General features: G+C 39.1%; 1 protein-coding gene and 1 long non-coding RNA gene across 2 annotated transcripts in view; both read left to right on the top strand.

The window, feature by feature from the left end:
• Window positions 1–832: 832 nt before the first annotated feature.
• Window positions 833–27,080, top strand: part of luzp2 (leucine zipper protein 2) — a 183,525-nt gene continuing 157,277 nt past the window's right edge. The window contains exon 1 of the mRNA XM_032515646.1: window positions 833–1,095. Coding sequence (XP_032371537.1) covers window positions 1,034–1,095 — 62 coding nt within the window. The 5' untranslated portion in view covers window positions 833–1,033. The remainder of the gene's footprint in view (window positions 1,096–27,080) is intronic.
• LOC116689225 (uncharacterized) lies at window positions 3,929–21,170 on the top strand. Its single transcript, XR_004331954.1, has 4 exons — window positions 3,929–4,036; window positions 8,245–8,260; window positions 10,197–10,199; window positions 21,159–21,170. It is a non-coding gene; the product is annotated as an uncharacterized LOC116689225 (long non-coding RNA).

Genomic DNA, 27,080 nt, shown 5'->3' with positions numbered 1-27,080 from the left:
AGGATTTTATCCAAATTTCCAAATCTTACTATCTTGGGATTTATTTTAAATCAGTATTTCTTTTTACACTTGTATTTCTTTACATATGTACAATATTGGTCATCTTTGTTGAATTTAATGGCTAGCGAGTTATAATTCCCACTTCTTCTTCAGTAAGATCTAACGCTCTTTCTTTTACAATTTTATTTTAGTAGTTTAAGTTTATTTTTACGAGATGACAGTATTTCAGTTTTTGCTGTCAACACTCTAATAAAACTACTTAAGTTTAGCCAGTTGTCGCTCAATTAAAAAAACGTAATTAGTTTACTTATTGGACATGCCATTTACCTGGAAAGCAAAGGAAAAACATTCAAGCCTAATAAAGAAAAAGGCAAAGGGAAACATTATTTTCATAATACTTGGCATCACACTTTTTATTCACTTAGGTTGGGTGCTTAAAGCTAATTTATTAATTTCTTTCGTTAATTTGCTGATAACCTAACCTTGACTTCAGTGGAAAGTACACAACTCCATCACTAATCACACTTTAAATTTATTAACTGAACTATGACTTAGCTGTTACTGAACTGTTAACCCCTTTAGTGTTTCCTTTCCTTTAGTTTTGGTCTTTCAGCTGAATGTTTTGCTGTATCTCCACCTACCGGACTGCAGGTAGTAAACAATGAAATGAATGGAGAGGTGTATTGTTGGCAAGAACGCCTCTCACCAATAGCTGAAGCTGCACGGGCACTGACATCATATCACTGCCACATCTCCCTCTCTTGATTTCAGCCCCACCCGCTTCTTTCCATTAGCAAGTCGGTCCGTGTCCCTGTGTTATTTAAAGCCAGAGATCCTCCCTCTCGCCGAGCCACTGTGTTGCATCTGTCTGCCTCGCTGCTTGTGTGTCTGGGTGTGTGCGTGTGTGTGTGGATGAGAGTGCGCTAAAAAACCCAGCAGCCAGTGGGAGAGCTAGAGAGTCGGGGAGAGAGACACGAGGGGGAAAGGCAAAAAGCATCCGAGAAGGGAAAAGGAACGGGAGTGTGAGACAGCTATGAAATTCATCCAAGCTATTTGCTTACTGCTTCTCTGTCCAGCTCTGAGCCTCAACACCAGGTAAGAGATAAATAACAGAGAAGGTTGTTTTTCTTTTCAGTTTCTCCCGGATAGAGACTCTGGGACAAAAAAAGGGGGGTGGGGGTGTATAGGTTCAAAGCGTGCAATGGGCAATCTTAGATTACTAATCTGAAGGTCCGTTCAGTCCTGCCAAATGCTGAAGCCTTAATTTGTCCGGGCAGAGGCTCTCTGTGTGCTAAGCATGTTGGAGACTGGAATACTTGAAAGGAGGACGGAAGCTTTTCGGTTGAACTAGGCTATTATCTTTGTCAGTTCTGGGCAGGCTGAGAGACAGTTGTCCTTTTGTCAGGGTAATTCAATGAATGCGATGCCTCTTGAATAGTAGTGACATTGCTTTTTGGGACTTTTGGTGCCTGCTGGTCTGGAAGAGAACAAGTTGAAGTCAGGGCAACTGAGCGAAAGGACAAGGCTACTTGTGTTGCAGTGTCTTGAAAAAGAGCAGGTGTGTCTGTGTGTGTGTGTGTGTGTCTCTCTCTCTCTCTCTTTCTCTCTCTCTCTCTCTCTCTCTCTCTCTCTCTCTCTCTCTACATATACACACACGTATACTGTATGTGTATACATGTGTGTGCGCGCAACGTTAGTCTTTGTAAGAAGCTGAAGGAAAAGTGCTGGGCAAGAAGAATGAATAAGAGGGAAATGTGTGGAGAGGGGGAGTTGTGATGATTAATTAAATCATTGATAAAATCATCCTTCCTTCTGCCAGATCCTGCCACCACTGCCTTAATGAGAGCCGTAAGAGGAAATTCAAGGCTTTCGACTATACCATGGAGACATCACAAGCAGGAAGGCATGCATTATAAGAATTGCCTTTCCCTTGTCTCCTCAGTGCCCAAAAAACATTTTGACACTGTTGTCATCTTTTTTTTTTTTTTTTTTTTTTTGAATGCAGTTGCTGAGGAATGTGTTGCACATGGAGAACAATGGCTTTGAACACAGTTGTTGATGGTAATTAAGTAGGGAGATACTAACACGTTTTTGTGGTAAGTGGCCAAGCACCTGAAAGGCGACGGTACTGTGCAAGTTATTCGTTTTGCCTCAGGCGTTAAAGAAGATTTGTAAAGAAAGAAGTCAAGGTTGGCCTAGCTACAACTTACATATTTGTCGATACCAGATAGGTACACTGATGATGTATGAGTCATATAACTAGAGGCTGTATTGATGTATTAACCTTTAGCGTTAAGTAGTGAGCCATTTAACTACTAACACCCTTCCACACACCTACAATTTCAATGCTCACAAATAACATCATCATCATAAATTACCTTCAGGCAACAGCTTTTAGAAACATTCAATCTTTTTTATCCCTGTCTCATTTTTCTGATTGTGTACAGATATAGATATGTTTTTTTAAGCTATAGAACTACTAATGTGCTTGTTTAAATTTGGTTTATTTGAACACAGTTTGTTTCAAGATTTGTTTTTAAATAGTGTGTATCATCAGCCTTCGAGGTGATCTTTTGGGTGCTAATTGGAGAGGGAGGCATTACCGTGGTAATTTGGCAGGTCAGCACAGATTGTATCTCATGAGGGGGAATGTCATGAAAAGTAATTACCAGAACACATAGATATAATCAGTGTTTTATTAGTTTGGTTCTAAACTTGACTCAGAAGGCTGGGTTTTGTTAAAGGCAGAGGGGCTTTCCAGTCAAATGTGATGCCTCAAAATCTGACCCAAAATAGGAAAATGAAAACTAAACGTGTCAGGTACTAAATGTCTGTAAAGCCATACCTCGCTGCTTTGCCGACAGGAAGCACACGCTTTGACCAGCTCATCTTAAAATGCTTTAATTGGAGAAACAAAAATATACAATTGGAGGGAATTTATGCAAATAATAAATAGGCTCTGGTTACACATGGTACACGCAGGGTGTTTTTAGATCACTTCATCTCTTGATTGAAATCTATAGTCATTTTTGAGGCTATAAATTGGGGTATTACACAATATACTGAAAGCCAAACGACCAAAATCTGAACTCAAGGTCTTCTACCGTAGCTTTTTCCAGAGTTGTTTCCTCAGTGATGGGAGTTTTTGCAGTTGTCATAATGTGACCTATGTAAAGAAAAAGCTTGTTTCTTGGACCTTGAGTCAAGTCTTTTTTTCATCAAACTTCTGTTAAGGAAATTAACAACGAAGTTTCACACTGTGCAAAAGTCTTGTAAAAAATGCTGTAAACTAAGAATGCTTTCAAAAATATAAATAATTGTTTATTGAAAGTGAGCGAACAAGAAAAATCTAAATCCCATCAATATTTGGTGTTATTACCCAAGTCTTCAGATGCCAATGTCTTTACATTTGAATGGAAAGGACTTCAATAAGGCATCTACAAAGAGAGCTAAATGTTCTTTTTCTGATGTCAAAAAAAGGTCACCACTGACGAGGGAAACTAATTGATCCATAACCATAACAGCTGTCCGCTCTATCATTCCTGCAATGGTTGATATGCATTTTGTAACTCCATATATATACAGAATAAGTTATGCTTTAAATAATCAGCAGTAATTAGCTAGTGTATTACAGTATGTTGTCATTTGATCTTAGTGCTGCCCTAAAGTGATTCTGCTGAGGCAATACTGTACCAGTCAGCAGTGATGCATTTAAAATTAAGCTCTTGAAAGTGGTGCTGGGCGGTATGACCAAATATTTGTATCACGGTATTTTTTTAAATTTGAGCAGTTTCACGATATATCATGTTATTTTCCTTCTTTTGCTTGACTGGCCCTTTATTTAGGTTAATGGTTATTTCTACTGTCAAGAGTACATAGAATATACAATTTTCTTTTCAATATCATCATGTTTAATAAAATTCTTTATTGAAGGGTTTGCTTTGCTCCACAACGTTATACAATATCGTTAAATGAAGGAGAATGCATGAAACAGTTACAGAATCTAAACTATTTTTATTGTGCAAACTGCAAAGTAGTGAAGTAAACTTGAATGTAAGGAATACACATACAAACTACTTTAACATTGTTTCCCTTTAAAAACACCATTGTAAGACTATAGTTAGTTGTATAAACAGTACCTTGGCCACAGTAAGTTAGGTTGTTGTAGAAAACGTAGCTCCGCTGTTAGCCTCTTCGGTGTTTGAATAATGTTAGCTAGTAGGTTGGCAGATGTATTTCAGCGAGACAATACATCTTAAATCCAGTGTTTTAATCAATGCTCTGAACCCGTCTTTCTCTTTTCCTTCATTCTCAACGGTCTGTAGCGAGAACGTAGCTGGATTGTTATTGCGTTCATCATGTTTCTCCGCTGCATGCTAGAAGTGACACGTCTTTGACGTTAGCACGGCCGAGTAATGTTAGAGCAACAGGCAACAACAGTGGCTAAATTATGTCAGAAAGATTTAGAAACAAAAAACTTTAGAACAGCAGACGGCTCCTCTCTTGAGCATACGTTGTTCTGGTGTATCTCTTTCTTCATCCTCTTCGTACTCTAACTTTCTTCTCTGTTCCTGAATGTGCAGTAGCGACCGGAGAAAGGGGGTAAACCTCTCTTCAGAACGAGTAGCTCCTATGGCGCCATTTCGATGCTAACAAGCCATCATCATGCTGTTAGCATGCCATTGACTGCCATTCATTTTGACGTCACTTTGACAGCAAATAACTTTACATCTGAAGTTTTTAAAGACTCTACTGTCAATTGTTTTTTTCTAAAGAAACACGACAATGTATAAAAGGCTCCGTTACCTTGTATCTCACGTTATGGCTCCGTAGCAGACGCTTTTATAAAAATAGGCTAACAATTGTGTAACGACGCAAATTGCTATTGAATAGTAGAGGAATTACTATAGAGCACAGGATATGTTCGCAGACAGTTTCGACTTCCATTAGCTGTTCAGGTGTAATTACTAACGCTAACTAGCATGTTAGTTAGCATTAATTACGTCTATGTTATCACCTAACAGATACCTATGTTCTCCGTCTGTGCTGATTGGGAATGATTGAGATTTCTCTTGCACAGCTACCAGAAGACTTACAACTTTCAGACAGGTTGCTCATGTCACATCTACGTCGTCAAGCTCAGTTGGAGGCTGTGCTGTAACGCCTAGCCATCACCGGAAAAGTGCTTCTAATAGTCTTCACTGGTCTCTGTCCAGAACAACAGGATCTGTCGGTCCATTTCATTAACAGTCTAAGGACCAGAGCCCAGTTTAACAAACTATTATGCTACCTGGCTAGCTAGCAACTATAATGTTACCCAGCATGCCGTCCGGCGTTATACATTTGTAAATGTAGAATTAGTGTTAGAAATTGTATTTTACAATTGTATTTCACATAGCACACACTCTGTGGCGTGCTATGGTATTTTATCCTGGTAAAGAGAGGTAGCTGTGGGTTATTAATTGTTGATGAATGTTATGAAGATACAACCATAAGTGAGAAGGGTATGCGATTAACATGGCTTCCGTTTTCAATTCTCATGTGGATTACATTGACCATAGCGCTCTCTGTGGCAATGCATCAGTATTACGATATATGAAAAATTCAAATCATACAGGAAATGATTCCCGGTATATGATATAGACCAGTGTAACGGTCAGCACTATTTGAAATAGGTTTTATTACCACTGACATGGATTCATTTAGATTCTATGGAAAGCAGTACAAAGACCTCTTTTAGACCTCTGATCCTCTTTTTCAAACAATATTCAGCTTTCTTTTTTCCCCTCTTTATTTTCTGGTCATTAAAGCCACAAGCAAAGCCAGAGAACGCTGCTTTTAATGGAGCCGGTACTCGAAACCTTCTATTTATTTATTTTTTGAGTTGATTGGTTCCTCAAGCTCCTGTCATATTTGTGTTGTTATTTTGGAGGTCACAGGGCCCACGTGAGGCTTATCAATTGCGACATCCTCATTTTTTGTTGTAATAGTGTAACATTGAAGAGACTGACTGCAAGGTGTATCTGCAGCAGCAAAATGAATTGTGACTCCAGCTGTCTAGTCTATGTATTGCTCTTCCTCGCTTTACTTTATTCACTATCATCACATCAGTGGTGCGTGAGAGAATCCATTTTATTTGTTAACTGCAACCTCCATTGTCTGACCTGATAGAGTCGCCTTAAGGAATGAGAATTAATGAAATGGGAACCATTTAAATTTTTATGCATGTTAGCAGTATTTTCTGTTTTATAGCCTTCAAAGCTAAACGGCATCACGTGGGCCTACTCAGTGTGATTATGAATGCTGACACATGGCTATACATTCCAAATGATGCATTCGCATTTTACAGGAATTCACAAGTTTTGTTTTTTTACAATATAGAAATACTAATTTCTTATTATTTCTGTTAAATGTGTAAAATGAATTACTTTAGGGAGGAGGCTTCAGGGAAGACCCAGGACTAGGTGGAGGGATTATATTTCCAACCTGGCTTGGGAGCGCCTCAGGATCCCCCAGTCGGAGCTGGTTAATGCGGCTCGGGAAAGGGAAGTTTGGGGTCCCCTACTGGAGCTGCTCCCCCCGCGACCCAACCCAATGGATAGATGGATGGATGGATGGATGAATGGATGGACTAACTATTTTGGTTGCAGTCCCTGCTCATATGAGAGCTTGATTAAGAAGGATTTGATTTTAATGAATTGAGTGGATTACTCGGGCCACATAATGGAGGTGCAGGGCTATGTGTCATTGCAGAAATCAATTGGTACTCAGGCAGAACACAAGGCTGCATTGACATCCGTCCCATGAGATATGACTGTCCACCCCTGGGTCAGGGTTGGGAGGCCACAGTAAGGCTTCTTAATTTGACTCTTTTTTTTTTTTCCTCTCTGTACAGATCAAACGGCTCCACCTTTTTACACTTTCAAATATTCCCTTTCAGAGCATTTCTTGAAACATATTTGGCACATTTTCTTGACACCATCTTTGATGCCTCTTACCTTAGCAGACTCGTCTTGGAAATGATGATATCTGGTGGGATCTCCACAACATCAAATATTTATGAGTATGTTGGACTGCAATTAAAAGCACGACAGAGAGCCTTAGACTATACAAAGACTATGCAGCTGTATTGTTTAATAGCTTGACATCGGCCCGTAGTTTGATCTTGTTGTAAATTAAATGTGTCAAATGAATCTCTCTTTAATGTTACATGGGGTCAGACGTGAACATGAAGATAGTTTGAGATAGCATTTAATGATGGAGCTAGGTTCAGTAAGGATTATAATAAATCCTACATGATGTTGTTCACCTTATAACCATTCTTGACACTTTCGGCAAACCAAACATTGTGTCATAATATACATTAAAATGATTACTTTAAAAGGACAGTTCACAGCAAAAATTACATTTTCCCTCTTACTTGTGGTGCTATTGATCAGTCTAGATTGTTTAGCCCAGTGTTAGAGATACTGGCTGTAGAGTTGTCTACCTTTTCTCCAATATAATGGAACTATTTGATACTCGGCTTGCACATTACTATAGATTTGAAAAACAAATTCTACAGTAATGTGTCTTTCCAGATAATCCCCAGATTTGAGTTGGAACCATTTTATTTTGGACTGAATGCAGCCCTTATTAATATCATAGTACTGTTAAAAGCATAAAGCATCCGTATGTCAGCTAATGATACACAAGTTTTTTTTTAGTTTTTTTTTATGTCCTTTACAAACAATCGACTTTAGGGTGGACCTTTTTTCCAGTAGGTCAACTCAGACAAGACTGTCTGATTGCCTTCATGACAAATAATTATTTCAGATTATTATTCAGTTCAAAATGCATCCGTGAAATCAACACTCAGGGTTCTTAGGATTGTACAACAAAAGGTAGTTGAAGTCTCTGACGCCACAATATGGAGCAAGGTCTCTGCAAAGGTGTGGGCACTACGGTCTCTGATCCACTGTTGTCACACCACCTTTTGTGGTGCTGGAACTGTGTGCAGGGAAGATGACGCGTGTAGTAAACGTCTCAAGGTTGAAATTAAAACCAATCCCTGCAGCCACAGTCACCCATAAATGAATGAATCTAACCACACAGGTCAATGATTAATTTAATGTATACAGGCTAATCAGGATTGTGGTGATCTTTCACTTTATAGCTTATTTTTTATTTTTTTTACTAAGTTAAGTAGATTTTTACATGTAAGGAATGTCCTTGGGCATATTGGGGCATGATAAAAGCCCCAAGGCAAAATAAAAGCAAAGTAAAACACTTATCTTATCTATATGTTTTTCAATGATCTTTCACAATATAAACCTGGCTGTGGAAACGCAGGTTGGATTTTACAATTTATTGTTGCATAAATTGCAAAACATAGAAGTACTAACGTCACTTATGGCTACATGCAGGTAAAGAAAGGGAAGAAAAAGCGTTTAGATTATACAACTGCCATGGCCGTCATTTACAGTTGTGAACAGATAAATTCCCTCTCGTAAGTAGGAATGGCATATTTAACATAACTCCATTATTAATGCAAGCCTGTTTGTTCAGTTGAAACGGGCGGCGACTCAGCACTGGTCCTGCTCACAGATGTATTGATGACCTAATAGAGTGTCGCCTCTAATGGTTATAACCTCTTTATTGGTACAGTAGCTTGTGGCAATTAGTTTATAGCTAATCAATACTGCTACTGGTCACCTGAGCTAGCTAACGGCTCAGCCGAGGAGGCCGCCATTAATATTTACATCCCCAACTGTCACGAGCACGAGCCTCTCGTCCGTGAGTACGCCTACTTCTGCTCAGCAATTCGGTTGGTGGTTGTAGTTCAGTAGAAAGAAAGCAGTTCACAACCAGGTCTGTGGATTATCTTGAGCAATCATTATTTCTGGAAAGAGAAAATGTATTTTTTTTTCTTTTGCGCTTTGAGCACCACAGGCGAAGTGCCATCTAGTTGATTATATCTGAGAGAAGGCAGACATCTCCAACACCAGGAGACTCACACCAAAACAATCCAGATTGATAAATAGCACTACAAGTAAGTGAAAACAATTGTATCATTGATTTTGGGGTGATCTATCCTTCTTGTGTGGGAAAAGGACCACAAGTTTTTTACATTTTCCTTTGATAGAAACAGTTTATTTTAGGATGGAGGATTTCATTGTGCGACTGTGGTCGTACAGCTGAAAGGTGCTGAGCTTCATTTTCATTCATCATAACAGCAGATGCCTTCGTTGTCTCAATCTTTCACATGTTTGCTGAGTTGAAAACACTCCACAGATCATCATGTACATCCGATCAATACATTCTTCCAACTGACAGTGAATCCATTCAAAACAGGATGTAGAGCAGTGGAGAGAAGCTCCACATGATGTCTCATTAAATGAGTACTTGCAGGCGGAATTCTGTTTTATAATGGCGAGATGAAAGTCAGAGTCATGTTGTCCACAAATATTGCCTCAAATATTGTGAAAGAGGGAACTGACTAGAGGTCAAGTGTGGAGCAGATGTGGAATTAGTCCTGTACTATTGACCGGGGGAGATGGTAAAGTCAATCTATACACTGATGGACTGCAAATAGTTAGCACACATGGTTAGCAGGGATAATGACTTAGTGGAAATAATCTGCCTCTTATCCCTGGGCATTGTTTAGCACTTTAGTGATTAAAAAGCACCTATTGTGAACAAATGAGGCGAACCTAAGTAGGCATGGAGTGCAGAGCTCACCTGTGTTTTCTTTCTTTAAGTGGGGCTTGGCTGTGTTGCCATTTGTCTTGATTGTTATTGAGTAAGCGCTCCATCATTCTAAATGAACTGGGGCTTTATTTATACTGAAAGTTATTTAGGGGCTGGCATGTTTGAACTGACACCCTTGTGTAAACATAAATGCATTTTGCAGAGCAGAGGTTTGGTGAAAAGTGGTTAAAATGTCTGACTGGAGCGATGGGGCACCTTATAACATGTGCATCTATTTAGTTACCATGCAAAGACAACCTCTGAATGACTTTTAATGTGCAGCAGTGATCTGTGTCACCATGGGGCCCATGCAACATAAAACACGTTACATTGAGAATAAAACTGGCATGATTTCACATCCGCACTGAAATGACATCTACAGCAGCATAGGCTTGAATATAAATATGACTCAAGATGAGAGAAAATTATATTTTGAACAGCCCGGTAATGTCCTCCGCCCAAATTAGCCGGTGAATGATAATTGAAATTCAAAGGAAATGGCATAATGCTAACACCATGGCAACCACATGGCAATAATTTAGTGAGCTACAATAAACATAACCTTGGGTGGCTCCTATAAATGTGAAAGTAATTAAAAGGACCACGACCAGTGCGGGGGGAAGATTATCCACACGTTTTATATTCAAAACCACATTTCAGGTACTGTGTTGTTGCACTTATTGCTCTTGGAAGCCATTTGAAATGACAGAAGTGTCTGCTTTTTAAACAGTGAAAGTGTGTGTCATAGATTACTTTATAATGCTTTTCGGAACACAAAATGTTGTCATTGGATAGCATCAACCTCTGATGTGGCACATTAGAAAGTGAGTATTTGCTTCATGTAAAAGCCAAGGATGTTGGGATGTTATGACTGAGGGAGTTTTCACAAATTAACAGACATTAACAGGCTGGAATTGTCTCATCATGTCATACAGAGTATTGATATTTTGGTCAAAAATATTAATGTAGAATAAACGGTGAGCATAATTTTGGCTTGACCTCTGCAGTTAGATGTATCTGACCTACAATCAGAAGGCTTAAAACAAAAGTACCATTCTCCTTAATTAAGAGATGTTCCTTCACATTATCACCAGTAAAGAAACTAGTCACATTGCTGCATACTGTGTAGCACTGACAGATGCTTGCACTTCAGATAAACTGCACATTTAAAATGATCTAAACCTGTGTGGTACTAGAAAACAGGCAATATTAACAGTACTATTTCCTCAGTGGATAATGGATTCTGTAACACTGGCACTCTGGCAGCCTGCCAGCTGCTGTCAGTCAAACAAGGACATAGACATCTCTCCAGCTGAAATATCAGAAGTGCAAAGATCTCAAGTCTCAAAGATCTTTTTTCTTTCTTTAAAGAATGAAAAAAACTATTACAGATAAATACATTAGTTTGTATTGTACACGTGGGAAGTGGAACAAACAACCTTTTATAAAGATTAGTCATGAGCATGGTTTAAAAAATATTCAATACCGTGACTTTGATACCGAAGCCTGAACCATACTTTTTCCAATACCAATTTTATAAAATCAAAAAAACAAAAAGAAATGACAAAATTCCACAGTATGGCAACAATCGTATAACTCGTTTTTCAGCTCCTACTACGTGAGCCCTGTCTCTGTGTAACATGGTTCTTCCTGCGAGCCTCTACGACGTGTAACATTAGACAGCCAATCACACGCTTTATGAGATCTTGGGAGAAACATGCTGCATGCTTATTGGCTCACTGGCGCTGATGTGATTTACTCCTTGAGATATTGCAATTGGGTATTGAATCACGAGGCATTTTTTTGAAACTCAATGCTTTAGAGGCAATTCAGTCGTCAAGAGATAGAATTACTGGAAGGCTTGGCTTTTTGTTTTACAGTGACGTGTAAGATGTATAACCATAATCAATAAAAGCTGAGCACCATTCCTTGTCACAGTTGTGGCCGGGTAGCTATTCCATATGAAGCTATAAAGGAGAATGTGTCAGTTATTAGCTCATGTATGTAGACTGACATTTGAGGACTTTCACATTTGTTTTTTACTGTGGATGTCATTCATGACATATAGATTCCAGTCAAAGTGTATCTATCTTCCATATATTATATAGTATTCGTATTTTCTAAAATCAGTTGTTCAGTTTAGACATTCATTTGGCTGTCCCTGAGTCTCAAAGACAGGTAACATCTGAATCAGTTCACTGCATTATAACACTAAGGCTGATTACTGTTAGGGCTAAACATCACAGATCAATGCACTTAATCAATTATTTGCTTTGATTTGATTAATAACTTGGATTAATTGATTATTTGCTTGGCTTATATAATGACAAAAAATAGTCAGAAATACCCTTCACATGTTCCCAGAGATTCCTCTGACAGCCCAGCCACAACCCAAATAGATTGAGTTTACAATGAATATCAAACTGAGAAATCTGCCTGTCTTCATATTGGAGGAGCTGGAACAAGAGAGTATTTGATAAAGAAATTATGATTAATCAATGAGAAATGTAACCTTAAAATAGCCGTTAATTCATTCTTCTGAAGACTGATGATTAATCATTGCACTCTTAGAAGTGCTGGGTTGAAATAACCCAACTTGTGTTATATTGGTAACCCAGTGGTGGGTATGGGCCGATCCATCCCTGGGTTGTTCTAACCCAGCACGGTTGGGTTATGGCTTTGACCCAGCATGTTGGGTTGTATTTTCTACCCAACAATTAGTTTAAATGACCATGTTATTGGGGTACAACTATCTAAAATGGGTTGGAAAAATACAACCCACATTCTGGGTTATGTGTACTTTTTTAGTTATTTTTTTCACTTGATTTTTGCATTCATGAATGTATTGAATCAAGCACATCTCAGCATTTAGTTTTAATGCTTCAAGCCAAATATATCACTTTAGACAAAATTAAACATTACAATTAATTTCAGTAAACATTAAAAGTAGTATAAAATAATACAAAAGTAATTTTACATTTTTTTTAGTGTGTGTAGCTAAAGAAAGAAAGCTAAAGAAATACTATAAACTGAAAATTTAGCATTTTGAAGCCCTGATATATTGCTCACCTTAATTTAACAGGAGAGGAGTCTCTAATCAGGCACTGTCTTTCCAAAAAATGCATGTTTTACATTCACAAAGCTACACTCTTTTACATGGGGAGCCGCCCTTCATAGATCACATGGTTTTCTGTTAAACAGCTCCAGTGAAGCAGTCACTACAGCGCTGGCTCCTGACTACCTCTACAGTAGTTATCAGGGCTGCCCCTGAGGGAGGTTGGGTTACATGTTCAACTTCCCCACCTTTTATTTTCCTCAACCTTTCTTGGGATGTGGGATTAGGCTCTTTCTTTAATCATTAAGTCGCCACCAGCAATCTATCCAATCCCCAATTTCAGTCTTTTCTGCAGTATAATTGGCTCACTATGGAACGAACCAAAGTGCTCAGAAGCTTTACACACAAAATAGAATAGGGATAAGAGAATGTGGAGTTATTGGTTTTGGATTGAATAGCAGATGAGGATCATCTGACCCAAATATACGCTGACAGAATGAGGGAGAAAGCTAGGAACATCACTGCAGATAGTACACACCCTCTTTCCAGACACTTTGAGCTCCTGAAGTCTGGGAGGCGCTTCAGAGTGCCTCTGGCAAAAAAAGTGTTTTTAAAATTATTTTTTTTCCAAATGCCATCAGTATCCTCAACCAAATCAAGTGAGCTGCTATTTTAATGAATTTAAGCATATGCATTCTTTTTTATCCTGATATTTTTCTTTAATCGTTTTATACTTTACTTACTATGTTTGAGATGTTGTATGTACTGAATGTTTATCTGTCTTGCAGGTCTGTTGAGCCAAAGAATAATTTCCACCCTGGTGGACAATAAAGATTTATTCTATTCTATCATTAATAATACAGGTTTACACACAATGCTTAGATCATCTAAGAAAAACACAAGCGCTCAGTTGTTGGTCCCTTTTTATCAATATTAATTAATATATTTTTTGTGTCAAAGCGTTTGTCTGCGCTCTAGTTCTGTTGTTGCTGTCTATTGAGATTTCTCTGTCTTGGAAAAGCTTTCTTTAGTAGCTGTTTTTTTTATTTTTTTCCCCCCATGTTTTGAATTATCTCCTGAATCATCGACATTTTGAAAGATGTCTGTCATTTGCTCATCTCTGAAAAACATCCTTCACCGTTGTTTACTAAATACTGGCAATAAAAATTTTTTTCCCTGAGCAATAAGCATCTAAATCTATGAAGTTAAAGGTGATGTACAATAATCAAATCTACATTTGGTAAATTATTGGCCATGGCTTCCAAATGATTTGCCTATTGACGGTTCAAGTGGAATGAAAGCAAAAAGTCTTGTTACCCATTGCTAACAACAGAACTTGCCTAGGGACATAAAACTCAGTGAACAAGTGGTCAGTAAACAAAGAGTGATGTGATGTAAAATCCATTGCAGCTAAAGTGCTGGGCACAATACCTGGAACTCCTGTACATAATGTACAGTAGTCCACTTAAACACCTGTGCTATTAAATCAGGGTCAAAGTCTTCAATAAATTCCATTTTTCTATGTCAAATTACGCCCTACGTCTCCTTTCAGAAGTACGAGAGAAAAACATTTCTTTTGTATCCTTTGCCCACAGAGTTACTCTAACACTGGAGTATCGTTCTCCATATTTTAAGTCTATTTCACAAACCTGACGGGTTCAGATTCTCAAAACATCAATACATATTGGGTTTTATTTTCTTTAACAGGATGGAATTTTGAGATTTTTTTTCAAGTCCAAATTTTATTTTTGACAAAATGCTGAAAAATAATCTCAATCAATCAATGGGTAAAAAAATCTGAATCACCCCAAAAAAGTGTTTAGATATTATTACACAACCACCAATGTATTTTCAGTAACAATGCAACAGTACAGCGGTGCTAAACGTTTCTACATCTCAACCTTCATGATGGGAGGATTTCTTGCAGGACCGTTGTATTAGACTGCATTCATTTTACCTAGGTGTACCCAACACATTGCCAACTGATTGTATATTGGGATATAGTGTGTGTTCTGAAAATTAAACAAGCATTTGTTTTTTTTTGCTGATCCAAGTAAGCCAATGGCTAGAAGAATGTATGTACTTTAGGACCTTGATTCAAACCTTTCATTAAGAAATACCCCGAGATTTTAGAGGAATAGATATTGTGCCTTGGAGGAAAAAAAAAAAAAACGGTTTGGCAGAGTTTGTGACGACTGACTTCTTTCTTTTGTTTACATCTAATCATTATGTCACCCAACAGAGACACTTTTGTTAAAGGCAAGCAAACAAGCACCAAAAGCTGGTGCGTACAGCTGTTGTGTGAACACAGCACAATATTGAGGGGCGTGGATTTGCTTTCTTTACTGCATTCAGGGGGAAGCAGGCTGTTTCAAGCGAGCAGTATTTGTATCAGATTAGTCTCTTGTTTCTGAACTGTGGTGGGCCATTTCAAGCAATTTTGTGACAGTTGTCCCTTATGGGTTATTGCAGTTTAGACTGAAGCAAATTTGAAATTAATTTGATGTAAGCCTTCGTGTAGGTACCATGTCGTTGAGTAATTGAGGTCTGATCAGTGTTGAGAGCACCGGCTTTCAGAATTGACTCCACAGCTGTCGGAGGTCTTGAGGATAATTCAACAAAACATATTTGATGTGAGTTTCCCACTTGATTACGAAGCTTTTTTTCCTCTAATACATTACCTTCAAAGGCACTCATTCTACTGTATACTGCACGTTTTTTTTAGGGCCAAGTCAAGAAAAACGTGTCTGACAGAGAGGTACTGTCAATATTCAAGTACAAGCAAAACAAACAATACGTTCAAGAGCTGAAATTAATTCCCAAAGATATCACACAGAGCTGCCAAACTGGTGCTGTGTTTTTCATTTCCTGTCTTTTATTAACCCCTCTGTATTTGTTCAGTGCTCTCTGCTGAGCATACTGTACATAATATATCCTTCTTTTGGTGAAGGCTACATAAATCTGAATCCTTTATCAGCCGCCAGCACACCTCCTCGAAGACGCAAGGGTGGATTCTGTTATTTTTATCTAATCATTTCCTGAGCATATTCTGGTGTCAGGATCCATCCCGGCTGACAAGTGCTGGTTCCATTTGAGTCCCCTATCGCCCTGTTTTTCCAGTGTTTTGCCAAGACACCTTACTGATAAATGTGTTGTTCAGTGTGCATGTAGAAGTGGAAGGATTTCAGCATTGACACACAGCATTTAGCACAGAGTCATTCTGTATTCAGTATTGTATTGCCCATGGTGACAGTTTATCTCATAAATGTTTTTTGTTTTATATTTGGATTGAGGATTTTATGCCTGCAGACCTTAGTTTTTGATGGCACTTTTGAGGCTCCTGCTTAATCACTGCAGAAGAAAAATGGTGTCTTGAGGAAATGTGGAGAGTCAGAGATGTCGTTAATCCACAGGCTTCGGTCAAAGGAGCCTCGATTTGCATGAATTTGTGGCCACTGTGAAACTAATGCCAGGTTTAAATTACAGCTATATTTTCTGCCTTTGTTGATATTTAATTTTATTGTGCATTTATGGCATTACATTAGTAATGTGCCATTTTTAACAGTTTGGCAATTCTCCAAACAGATTGAAAAATGCCCTCCTTTCTGGCATTACAACCAACCTATGGGACGCTGAGTCATAATTCTTGACCCTGAAACAGTGCTTTCCGGGTGATATTTCTGGATAAAAGGGGTATTGTCACTTGCCAATCAATTTTTAGTGTCAGGTTTACTATTTGGCAATGAATGGAAACCCACTCATGCAGTTCACCCTCTTGCTGATTGCATCTCTCTGATCAATCTATGTCTGTCCCTGAGATTTTCATTTTTTTCCAAAAACAAGTGCGAAGTGAAGAGGAATTCCAGCTTCCAAAATATGGCCGTTCTATCTTTTGTGTGTGTGTGTATGTGCATTGAACCTCATCGCTGGGCACAGAGAGGGCAGCGAGAAAGTGTTATGTTGCTGAAGTCCACCACTCCCATTTGCCTGTCTGTCAGATGTCTTGCTTGGCTGAGCTCCACACAGTGATGGTGTTGACAAAATGACAGGAGGGGGGGCACACTCCAATGAATGTCAATTTCACTGCATAGCTCCGTTTCCCCAGGAGCGCTGAAGCTCCCACACACCAAAACAGACCAAGGAGAGAGCTCTAGTTTATAAAAGGTAAGCCCCACAGAGTTGAAGATTTGCATAGAGTATACAGGGCTACATGCTTGCATAACAACATACACTGCTCATTCTCTGCTCCTATACAAGCATAACACGCACGCACATAGAGTTAAATTATATCCCAGCAGTGGCAATTAGCTGGCATACAGAAAACGTCACAATCCAAATGCTGTTGGACGTTGTGTGGTTATGACAAGGTGGTGGTGGTCTGTGTCTAAGCACAGATTCAGTGTCATTCGTTCAAACAGATACTGTGTTCTGAGCTTTCCCTTGGCTTGCTTACTGTCCTGATTTGACTGGTGGGATTAGAGACACATTCTAATGTGTCTCTAATCTTATAATCTGTCTAATAGGAACGCAGTCACTCTGGAGCCCTTTAATATACACAGATCGAGTTGGGGGATTGAGGAGGTTTTTGGGGACATTTATTACCAGAGCCTGAAGTTAACTTTTTTTGGCCACCAGCCACACAGGCTTTTTTCCAGGCATTTTTTTTTGTTTTGGCCTTGTACAAGTGAAATACAGGGAGTGCATGAGCATCGTTCTCAAACTTGCTAAGGATACACATTTAAGTGCTGTCAAGTTAATGCCGAAATCAATATGATTAATACTGCCTGCTTCTCTGAGCCATACACAGTCACTGCAGTACATTTGTTCTGTACTGCTGTTGTATGTCAGCCACTACCGACGTGGCAAAGAAATTGACAGTTTCAATCACCAATGGCTGAATTCACCCTCAATTGCCACATTGTTGTGTGTTAATTTCAGGCACTGTTTATTACAGATCATCTGAATCTATGAGATTGACATTGGAATTCACAGAGCATTAGTTTTTGTAAATACATTAATCGTCTGTTACATTTGTACTACTTACTTCAGCTGTTAGGTAAGTCATACTAAACAACCTCCCTGGTGTGTTTTTAAAATGAGCATTTTGATGACCGGTGTTTGGATTAACCCTGATTTAATGAGCTTTGTGGAAATCCCTGGAGGATGAATGTGGTTTTGGAGATTACTCACTTCCATGATACTGTTAAAAACAAACAAATAAAAACGTCTGTGCTCCAAATCCATTTCATGTTTCCGTGCCCTTATCTGCACACCAGGTAATGACATGGACACAACACTAAAACATCACACCACCACTTTTACTACTGTGCAAGTGGAACCAATGCCTGTATTGTTGAGATGTGAATCTCACAATATGGGAGTATTAGATTCCTTTACAAATCTTTGTAAAATGATTGCCATGATGGCATTCTTCATCTCGATGTCACGCTTAAATGGAAACGCATACACAAGGTCGTTTACAAGGGAGCAGTCTCCAAGGTAGCCCGGATATTTTTGGCAGTGTTGCAGGAGCCGATTTTGATGGCAGCATTAAGTTAAAGTAACGCTAACGCTTTTATTTTCACAAACCTCTTTTAATTGAAATTATTACATTAATACATGCATGAATGCTTGCTACTTTCTCTCTGTGGCATTATTGTATCACTAGCCAATCAATACTCTGCTAGTGCCTTTATAGGAAATGACGGAATGTATACAATGTATTCTCATGATTATAAGCTCTGGTTCATACAACACATTCAAGAAAAACTTAATTGCTCACTCATCTGTTTAGCGAGAATATGACTCTGCTGTGGTTGAGGTTAGGGCAGGCATAGCTTTAGAGTTTTGTGCCAGGGTTTCAATTTAATGTAATAGCTAGATAAGCCCACACAGTCTACCATAGTTGTATAAATAGTAAGGGTAAGACCACAATCATTGTACAAACAATCCATTTCCTGTGAGATCAGGCTCTTCTTCTAACAAAGCTGTTTTGTCATATTGCTTCTACCTTCAGCCAACATGACTTATTTTGGTTTTTTCAAATGTGCCATCTGCAACCACCAGACATTAAATTTCCACATTCAAACAATAAAAATGTGAACACTTACATAAGATATCTACCCTTTAACTTCAGACATCTTTCATCATTTTTTATGCCCAAGCAGGCAACTCATAAGAATAAAATATTTGAGAAAGATTGCCTAAATTACCAAAACCTTAAAGCAGTTTTCCTTGAGTCCTTGTTACATTAACTCCATGGCACAGCATGCGATGAGACTATTTATTTTCCTCACCTGCAGAGTGGCAACCTGAAATATGCTTTAAAAATTAATGAAAGTTCATACAGCGTGTGCAGGGTGATGCATGCTTCTCAGTATGTTCATACTGCTACATAGAGACCCTAATAAGACTCATCACAAAGTCACATGTTAGGACAAAATAATGTGTAGTTAGTGAGAATCTGCACTACAAAGCGCAACATGTCTACCCACCTGCAGGCATTATGAATAATTTGCTCTGTTGCTAGAAATGTTTTAATGTGTTCATTCTGGTGAGCACATTATTCTTGCTTGTTTTTAAATTGAAAAGAACCGGTTGGTGTTCACAAAGAACTTTTGAGCAACAAAAAGGGATGCAGATGTCTCGTAGAGCACCTATATCTCAAAAGTAATTATCATTACTGCTAATAATAATTACATTAGATTATACAGTTATAGATCCAATGGTCAGTGGATTTGTTAGACAGCAGAGTATGAATCTAAAACAATTTTTTGATATCAATTAAGTTGTTCACGTGATATGTCTAGAAGAAAATTGCAGGTTCAATTTTCTCTATTATGAATAGGTTCTGGGTTTCTGACTCTCCTCTGATAGTAGATTGAATACTGTTTGGGTTTTGGACTGTATGTTGGACAAAGCAAGACATCACCAAAGCAGATTAATCAACAACAACAACAAGTTATGTCAGCGTGCTACATGTTTTGTTTTTTTCTTGGTTGCTGCAATGCGTTTTTTAAACCAACCGTACAAATGATATAATTTGAAATCCTAGAGAAACAAAGGCTCTTTGTGGGATCTAAAACATACTGTGTGAGAGAATGTCCAACAATGGCGTTGATCTGGAAACATGACAGGTTTGAAAAGACACAAACAATGGACACCTGTGGCAATTAAAACAAATGCTAAAACATGACCTTGTCAATGTTCTCCTTATCAGGCCCAATCCAGACAAAGGGTCTGCAGTGTCACCTGCTGTGGGCATTGACTGCAACTCAGTGGGAGCAACTCTCAGTATGCCTGTCGTTCCTTGAATTGATGCTTAAAGAGCCCGTTCCTCAAATCCCCCCACTGCATTCAGATGTAGTTCAGAATACGTCGTGCCCTGTTGTTCAAAAAATAATTAGCAAGTCTGTACATTTCCTACGGAGGCTTTAACAATATGGTAGAACATACTCAGTGTTTACTATTAGAGAAACTAGAGTATTTAGCAGAGTCACTGCAGCATATTGGAGTGTCCCATTCTCTGACTATTCATCCCGTGAGTCTCTCAAAGCTTGTACAACTTACATTAATCCAACACCTCCCAACCTGAGTTGACAACAGGTTCCTCTGAATAAAGTGCTTGGCTGCACAGCGAGCAGAATCCAATTACTTAAATGGATAGGACTAATAATAAAATATTACTTCCAACCTAACCGGATTAACAATGATCGTGTGCTCTTGGGAGTTTGTGCTGCCTTTCCGAATAAACACCTTTTTTATATACACTGCTTTTAAGCAACTTTACTTCACTTATTCTGCTTTGTGTTCATGGACTGGAGGAGGGATAATAAATGCATGCTGGACAAACAAGGAGTTGTGTGTGTGGTGTGTGTGTGTGTGTGTGTGTGTGTGTGTGTGTGTGTGTGTGTGTGTGTGTGTGTGTGTGTGTGTGAAGGGGGGGTTGGTTGGAAGGCAGGGCTCTTTAAAAAGTCTGTTTATGTGCTTACTGCTGCAGCTCACTGTATAGCTGAATTAAAGTACATGCACGTCAGGTCAGCTAGGGAATGCTAAGCACAGGGAAATACAAGCAGTGTGTAGACTCACACGCCACAGAAAATGCAGATGAAAGAAAAGGGTAAGACACACTAAATCAGCAACCAAGTCTCAACGGTGAGACACACTGTGTACAGGGCTCTGGTTTACTTAGGCTGATTGGTATCTCTTCATCTACTCCAATGTTCTCTTCCTGTGTGATTGTTTACACAAAATAAGTACCCTAGAAAGTACCCTTTCCTATTTGATATTAGGGGCTGATACTAAATTCGGAAATAGATGCTTTAACAGAAACATTTTCCTTCTGAAGCTTACTCTTCACCCAACATATGCCAAGTATGAAGACCTAGTGGACGAGTGTCGCAACCAGTGTTGCGGCCTCCGGCTCTATCCAGTTTAAAAGGAGAATGTAGGAGCTTCGCAGGTAGGTCCCTCAGCAAAGTGCTTACGGATGCATTTAAAGAAAAGCCATCAGAAGTTTCACTGAGGTAGCAGAAAGATCTTCTACACTAATTATGGGTTAAAAAGGAGTTTGGTTTCAACAGGCGGTTGAAACTGTCTGCAACAGACAGTACGTTTACACACACATGCCAATATTCCACTATTATTCCGAAAATTGATACGTTATGTAAACAGCATATTCTGGTTGGATATTCTGAATAATGCCTTTTCCCAAATATAGCATTTTCCGATTAAGACATATCCCGGTATTATTTGGATTTTAGAGGCATTCTTTGAAAATGTATACACAGCGCATTCAGAATAAGCGTCTCAATCACGGTTTTTACCGCAGGCTTATGGTGAACTCTGTGCATTGCTATGGTTACTATACACAAAACAACTAGCCAACTGTTTGCAAGACTGAAGACGCAATAATAATGAGAAACAAAGCTCTATTTAAACATTATCAAAGACTTGGATATCAACAGGTTTTTGGATGTGTGCAAACATTGCTACGCTGACCTTTTCAAGAAACTAGTTGGTGGAATGAAAGAGGGGCCGCCGCTGGTAAACTTTGAAAAAATCCTGTTTTGCATGGCTGCATAGACATAGACAGGAATATTAGTGGGATTCTCACTTTAATTAGCCATGTGTATATACACTTTCTATATATAAGTAAGAGCTGTTGTAAACCACTGCAGAGGCTTCTGGGGGTATCATGGACCTCAGTTAAAGAAACGTCTGACAGGAGTCTACCACTTGGTACCATCACTGAGACGCCCGTTCTTAATTCAATTCAATTTTATTTATAGTATCAATTCATAACAAGAGTTATCTCGAGACACTTTACAGATAGAGTAGGTCCCAACAGTTCTAGTAGTTTCCTCCAGAGCAAGCAACAGTGCAACAGTGGCGAGGAAAAACTTCCTTTTAGGCAGAAACCTCGGACAGACCCAGGCTCTTGGTCTGACGGGCCGGTTGGGGTTAGAATAAGAGTGGAAATAATAAAAATAGAAAAAAAAACTAGTTTGTAGCAGTTACCAATCCTTTTCTCCACCATGCAAACCACATATTATGTTGCATCGCCTTTAACCCCAGTTTCATAGCACACATGATAGTTGCATCAGATCCTCTGTATTAGTTAATGGATATAAGCTCACAATGGTTTTATGTTGTGGCAGTGCTGAGAACTTGTTTTTGGCAGGTAAAGGTAGTTTTGTGTGCCCTGCAGAATACTAACTGGGGTTCTAACTGCAGAGATACATGTTTGCCATTCCAGTCACAGCCCTCCATTGGGCGAACACTTAAAGCAGAAAGAGCGATACCTTAAGCCAGAAATGTAGTAATTGTGGTAGAAGAGTGACCTCCTCAATCCTCGTCTTTGAATTCCGGGTTTAACTAATGTAGGGCACACTATAATGGTTGACAGGTCAACTGGCAGATCTGGATTATCAAAGTGACATGATAAAACTGTCAAAATGGGACAGATAGTCTTGCTAGCTGTCTGGATTTACCCTGCAGAGATCTGAGGAGCAGTCAACCTAGTCCTCATGAATCCACCGGAGTTCAACTTTACAACATAAAGAAAGCTTAAGGACATACTGTGAAATTTCTGGAATCTTTGCAGAAATCCTGGAAGTGAAAGGTTGTGAATATAGACTACTTACATCTAAACATACCCACTATCATGGTACTGTTAGAGTAGCGTGTCTCACTTAAAAAAGCAAAAATAACTTCAGATGCACCGAGTTTGATTATCCTCCAGATATTCTGAATTACCCGCAGTATACCAAAAAGCCTAGCTGATCTGAAGGTTTTATTATATCATTGAAAAGTGCAACATTGCAGGATGAATTTGTCTTCCCTCAAACGATCCGAGCAAACGTTTATTGCTGTTGTATACCTGTGTTTTTTGTGAGCTTTGGCTACACCCTATCATATGCACACACCCAATCAATGCCCTTTTCAACGATGTAACAAAACCATGTAACTTTAAGACTGCAACAACGTTGATCTGCTGGAAACATTTCTCAACAGGTGCATGCTATTATTATGGTATTTGGCATTAATACACATATAAATTAATGATTGATTGAATGAATAAGAGAATGAAACCAAAGAAAATGCATAATGTAATGTGTTCAGCATCATCCATCCAGACACTTTTTTTCATTTGAGATAAATACATAACAGTTCCCTGCAGTGCTTCATGGATGTGTTACATGTCAAGATCCCATTGGAGAAATGTAGTGACAGAATACCTACTAGTAGGCTAGCCCCAGAAGACATTTCTATATCCTCAATATTAGCAAATATGCTGCAGACATTTTTTTTCTGAAAAACCACCACCCCCCATCTCAACACCCAATGAATCACAACTGCTGCCAATATTTCTTGACATTTCTTAAATTATATTTTTTTTCCATTTCGAACCTAAACAGACTTAAGGGATTGAAACCATTTTATTTATGAATGACATGAAATTATGTACTGTAAACATTTGTACAGAGCTGACATTTGGTAGCTCCAAGATTCATTTAAGGAAAGAAAGACAGTTTTAGGAAATACTGACCGAGAGATCTGAGCCCCTGAAGTATAAAATATATTTTAACAAGGAGAAGGAAATAAATGAAAGGACTCTTTAAGTATATCAACAATTTTCTGCCAGATAGCAAAGGAATATCTAAAGAAGCTGAAAGAAAGAGAACAACGCATTACTGAGAAACAGAGAAAGTAGGAGATTTCTGGAAAGCTTTGAGAAGACAGAAAGGGGCAGTTCAGACAGTATGTCCACCTGTGTGTTAAAATATGAAAGCAAACTTCTCCTGTACATGTTTGGTTATAAGGGTAGCACACATTACATTATGGCAACTTTATCAAAACAAACAAGCCAAGGAATTAGTGTTTTTGGTCAAATCTAATGAATGTGAATATGGAATAAGTGGTTTGCATCACTCTTTTCAAACAGCAGATTTACCCTCCGGCAACTGCAGTCTCATGTGTCTGATGCTATGTTATTGTCACTCTCTTTTCCTGGCACAATGCCACTAATTGGGGTTTCCTATTACCGAGATGAGATGTCTGACAGCTCTGCTGTCCCAATGACACTTAGTAGATGTGCAGTCATGTGCTTTTCAGAGTTAACCTTCATGGGTTCATTTTTTTCATTTCTGTTTTAATAAAGGGGCTGCACCTCTGAATTGGCACAGCATAATATAGTATAATATACAGGAAATGATGTTGGGTTACATCAGGCTTCAACTTCCCAAAAGCTCTCCACAGTGAAATTTCACTTGTATCTTGTGCTCTTACTTTTTTTATATTAGAGACAAAAATAGGTGAAAAAAGTTAATTAACCTGAATATGAATTTTCAGAAATGGTTTCTGACCCTTTTAAGAGAAACCTTGGACAGACCCAGGCTCTTGGTAGGTGGTGTCTGACAGCCCGGTTGGGGCTGTGATGAAGAGTGGCAATAATAGTCGCAATAAAGATAATGGAAACATGACTAGAATAGTAGATGTAGTAGTTCATGGCGTAGCAGGGCACTGCAGGACATAGCAGGACATACAGGACGTAATAGGGCACTGCAGTACATAACAGGGCATACAGGACGTAGCAGGGCACTGCAGTACATAGCAGGGCACACAGGACATAGCAGGGCACTGCGGTACATAGCACAACCTACAGGACGTAGCAGGGCACAGCAGTACATAACAGGGCATACAGGACGTAGCAGGGCACTGCAGTACATAGCAGGGCATGCAGGACGTAGCAGGGCACTGCAGTACATAGCAGGGCATACAGGATATAGCAGGGCACTGCAGTACATAGCAGGGCATACAGGATATAGCAGGGCACTGCAGTACATAGCAGGGCATACAGGACCTAGCAGGGCACTGCAGTACATAGCAGGGCATGCAGGACGTAGCAGGGCACTGCAGGACATAGCAGGGCATACAGGATGTAGCAGGGCACTGCAGTACATAGCAGGGCATGCAGGATGTAGCAGGGCACTGCAGTACATAGCAGGGCATACAGGATATAGCAGGGCACTGCAGTACATAGCAGGGCATACAGGACCTAGCAGGGCACTGCAGTACATAGCAGGGCATGCAGGACGTAGCAGGGCATATCAATGTTCATAATGTTGTAAAGTCACACCGTTGTTGCATTACAAATATTTTTTTGTTTATTAAAGTAAATGTGAAAGTCTTAATATATATTTCATATACTTAATGCTATATTTCAATTTGGCTTGAGTCCACAAATACACCCTTTTCCATTGTTTATTCATAAACCAGTAACCGGCATCTCATCGGTGTCTTGCTTCAGTACTTTGAGGTGTTCCTGCTTGAAACAGAGCTGGGTGGGTGGGTTGGACTCTAGCAAACAAAAGCAGTGAAGCCCACTTCAAAGTGTAACTGGTGAAGTAATCACCAGTGGATTGTTTGTGAATAATCTAGTGCGGTCACACCAGGGTGCAAATATTGTGCCCAACACAATACACATGATTGTTCATGTGATGGGAGGGGCGGTGAGGGTGTTGAGAAATCTGCAATGGTATTATTGGCACAGTGCTGGTCTACATCCTTTTTATGTTAAGAAATAAAACCCAAGAAAATAAATATTTTGCACATAATTTATCTCTGATTGTTACAAGCAGGTGTTCATTATGCTGTATATTCTGGTGGATATGCAAATAAAAGTCATTTTCATTGTGACTTTAATGGAAAAGGTCAGTGCTGGATACAATGCAATTCATCACCAGTGGTATTGAAAAATCTGTGAGCCACAAATGCCAAGTGGGTCGTCCCCGTCCCCAAAGAATAGGCAGCACATTATTTCTGAGTTATGGGGTCTTTGACTTGTAACACACACCCAGCAGATAGTAGCAGTTGGGTGACAATGTAATCACATCGGTCATAAAGGGCCTACATCCTGAGCTGTTGAATCAAAATGATCAGGAGAAGGGCATATACATGTTGTATCTATGCAGATACTTTAATCTGTCTTCCTCCATCTTCAATCAGAGTAGATTACTTATCTTTGTGGCTACTAAACAAAAATCTGTTATTAAATTGTTATTAGTAAATCTTCATCGGGGCATGACAAACTCATTGCATGTGATGCAGCTGTAATGAAGTTCATTAAATAATCCAATGTTCTATGTATGCGACTATGGAATTGCTTCTAATTTAATTTTGATGGGGACCATGTGAACAGCAGGACTGCCTATGCTTCGCAGCATGCAAACAGAAAATATCATGGTTCACGAAGACAGCATGCCTGGCTGCCGTGGGATCTGCAACTTCAGTTGCATCTTTCATTCCGTGCAGCTTTCATTTGCAAATTATGTCCAGATCCATTTATTCTGTGCAAATATCTAAATTTAACAGATGTTCAAAACCATATATTGAAGTGGTCATGCACCAAGAGAGTAATCCCACTAGCAATTTAGACACAATATACTGTACTCATATGAGTTATAAAGAATCTAAAAAAGTAAAGCGAGAAAATATTATGGGGACACATATAAATGATAACATCCTGTGGGCAAGGCACTCCCATTTAATATTTTTGAGGAAAACTGAAGCGCACTGAAACAATGTTACTAGTCCAGGCATGTCCCTTAAACAAGAACCATGACTGACAATTAAAAGGCCACATACTCAAAATAAGACATATGTGCTCCCTCCAGGGATGCGGAAGAATTTCTTTGAGCCAGTTTTTAGCCCACAAGGGCCCAGGCTCTTCAGAGGATATCAGGGACTGCAGGACAGTGCCTGGCACTGCCTGTAAATGATGGAATAATCTGGA

This window comes from Etheostoma spectabile, chromosome 1 (assembly GCF_008692095.1).
Source record: "Etheostoma spectabile isolate EspeVRDwgs_2016 chromosome 1, UIUC_Espe_1.0, whole genome shotgun sequence".
NCBI lineage: Eukaryota > Metazoa > Chordata > Actinopteri > Perciformes > Percidae > Etheostoma > Etheostoma spectabile.
Note: the sequence above shows the minus strand (reverse complement) of the source record. Positions and strands in the feature narration are given on the sequence as shown.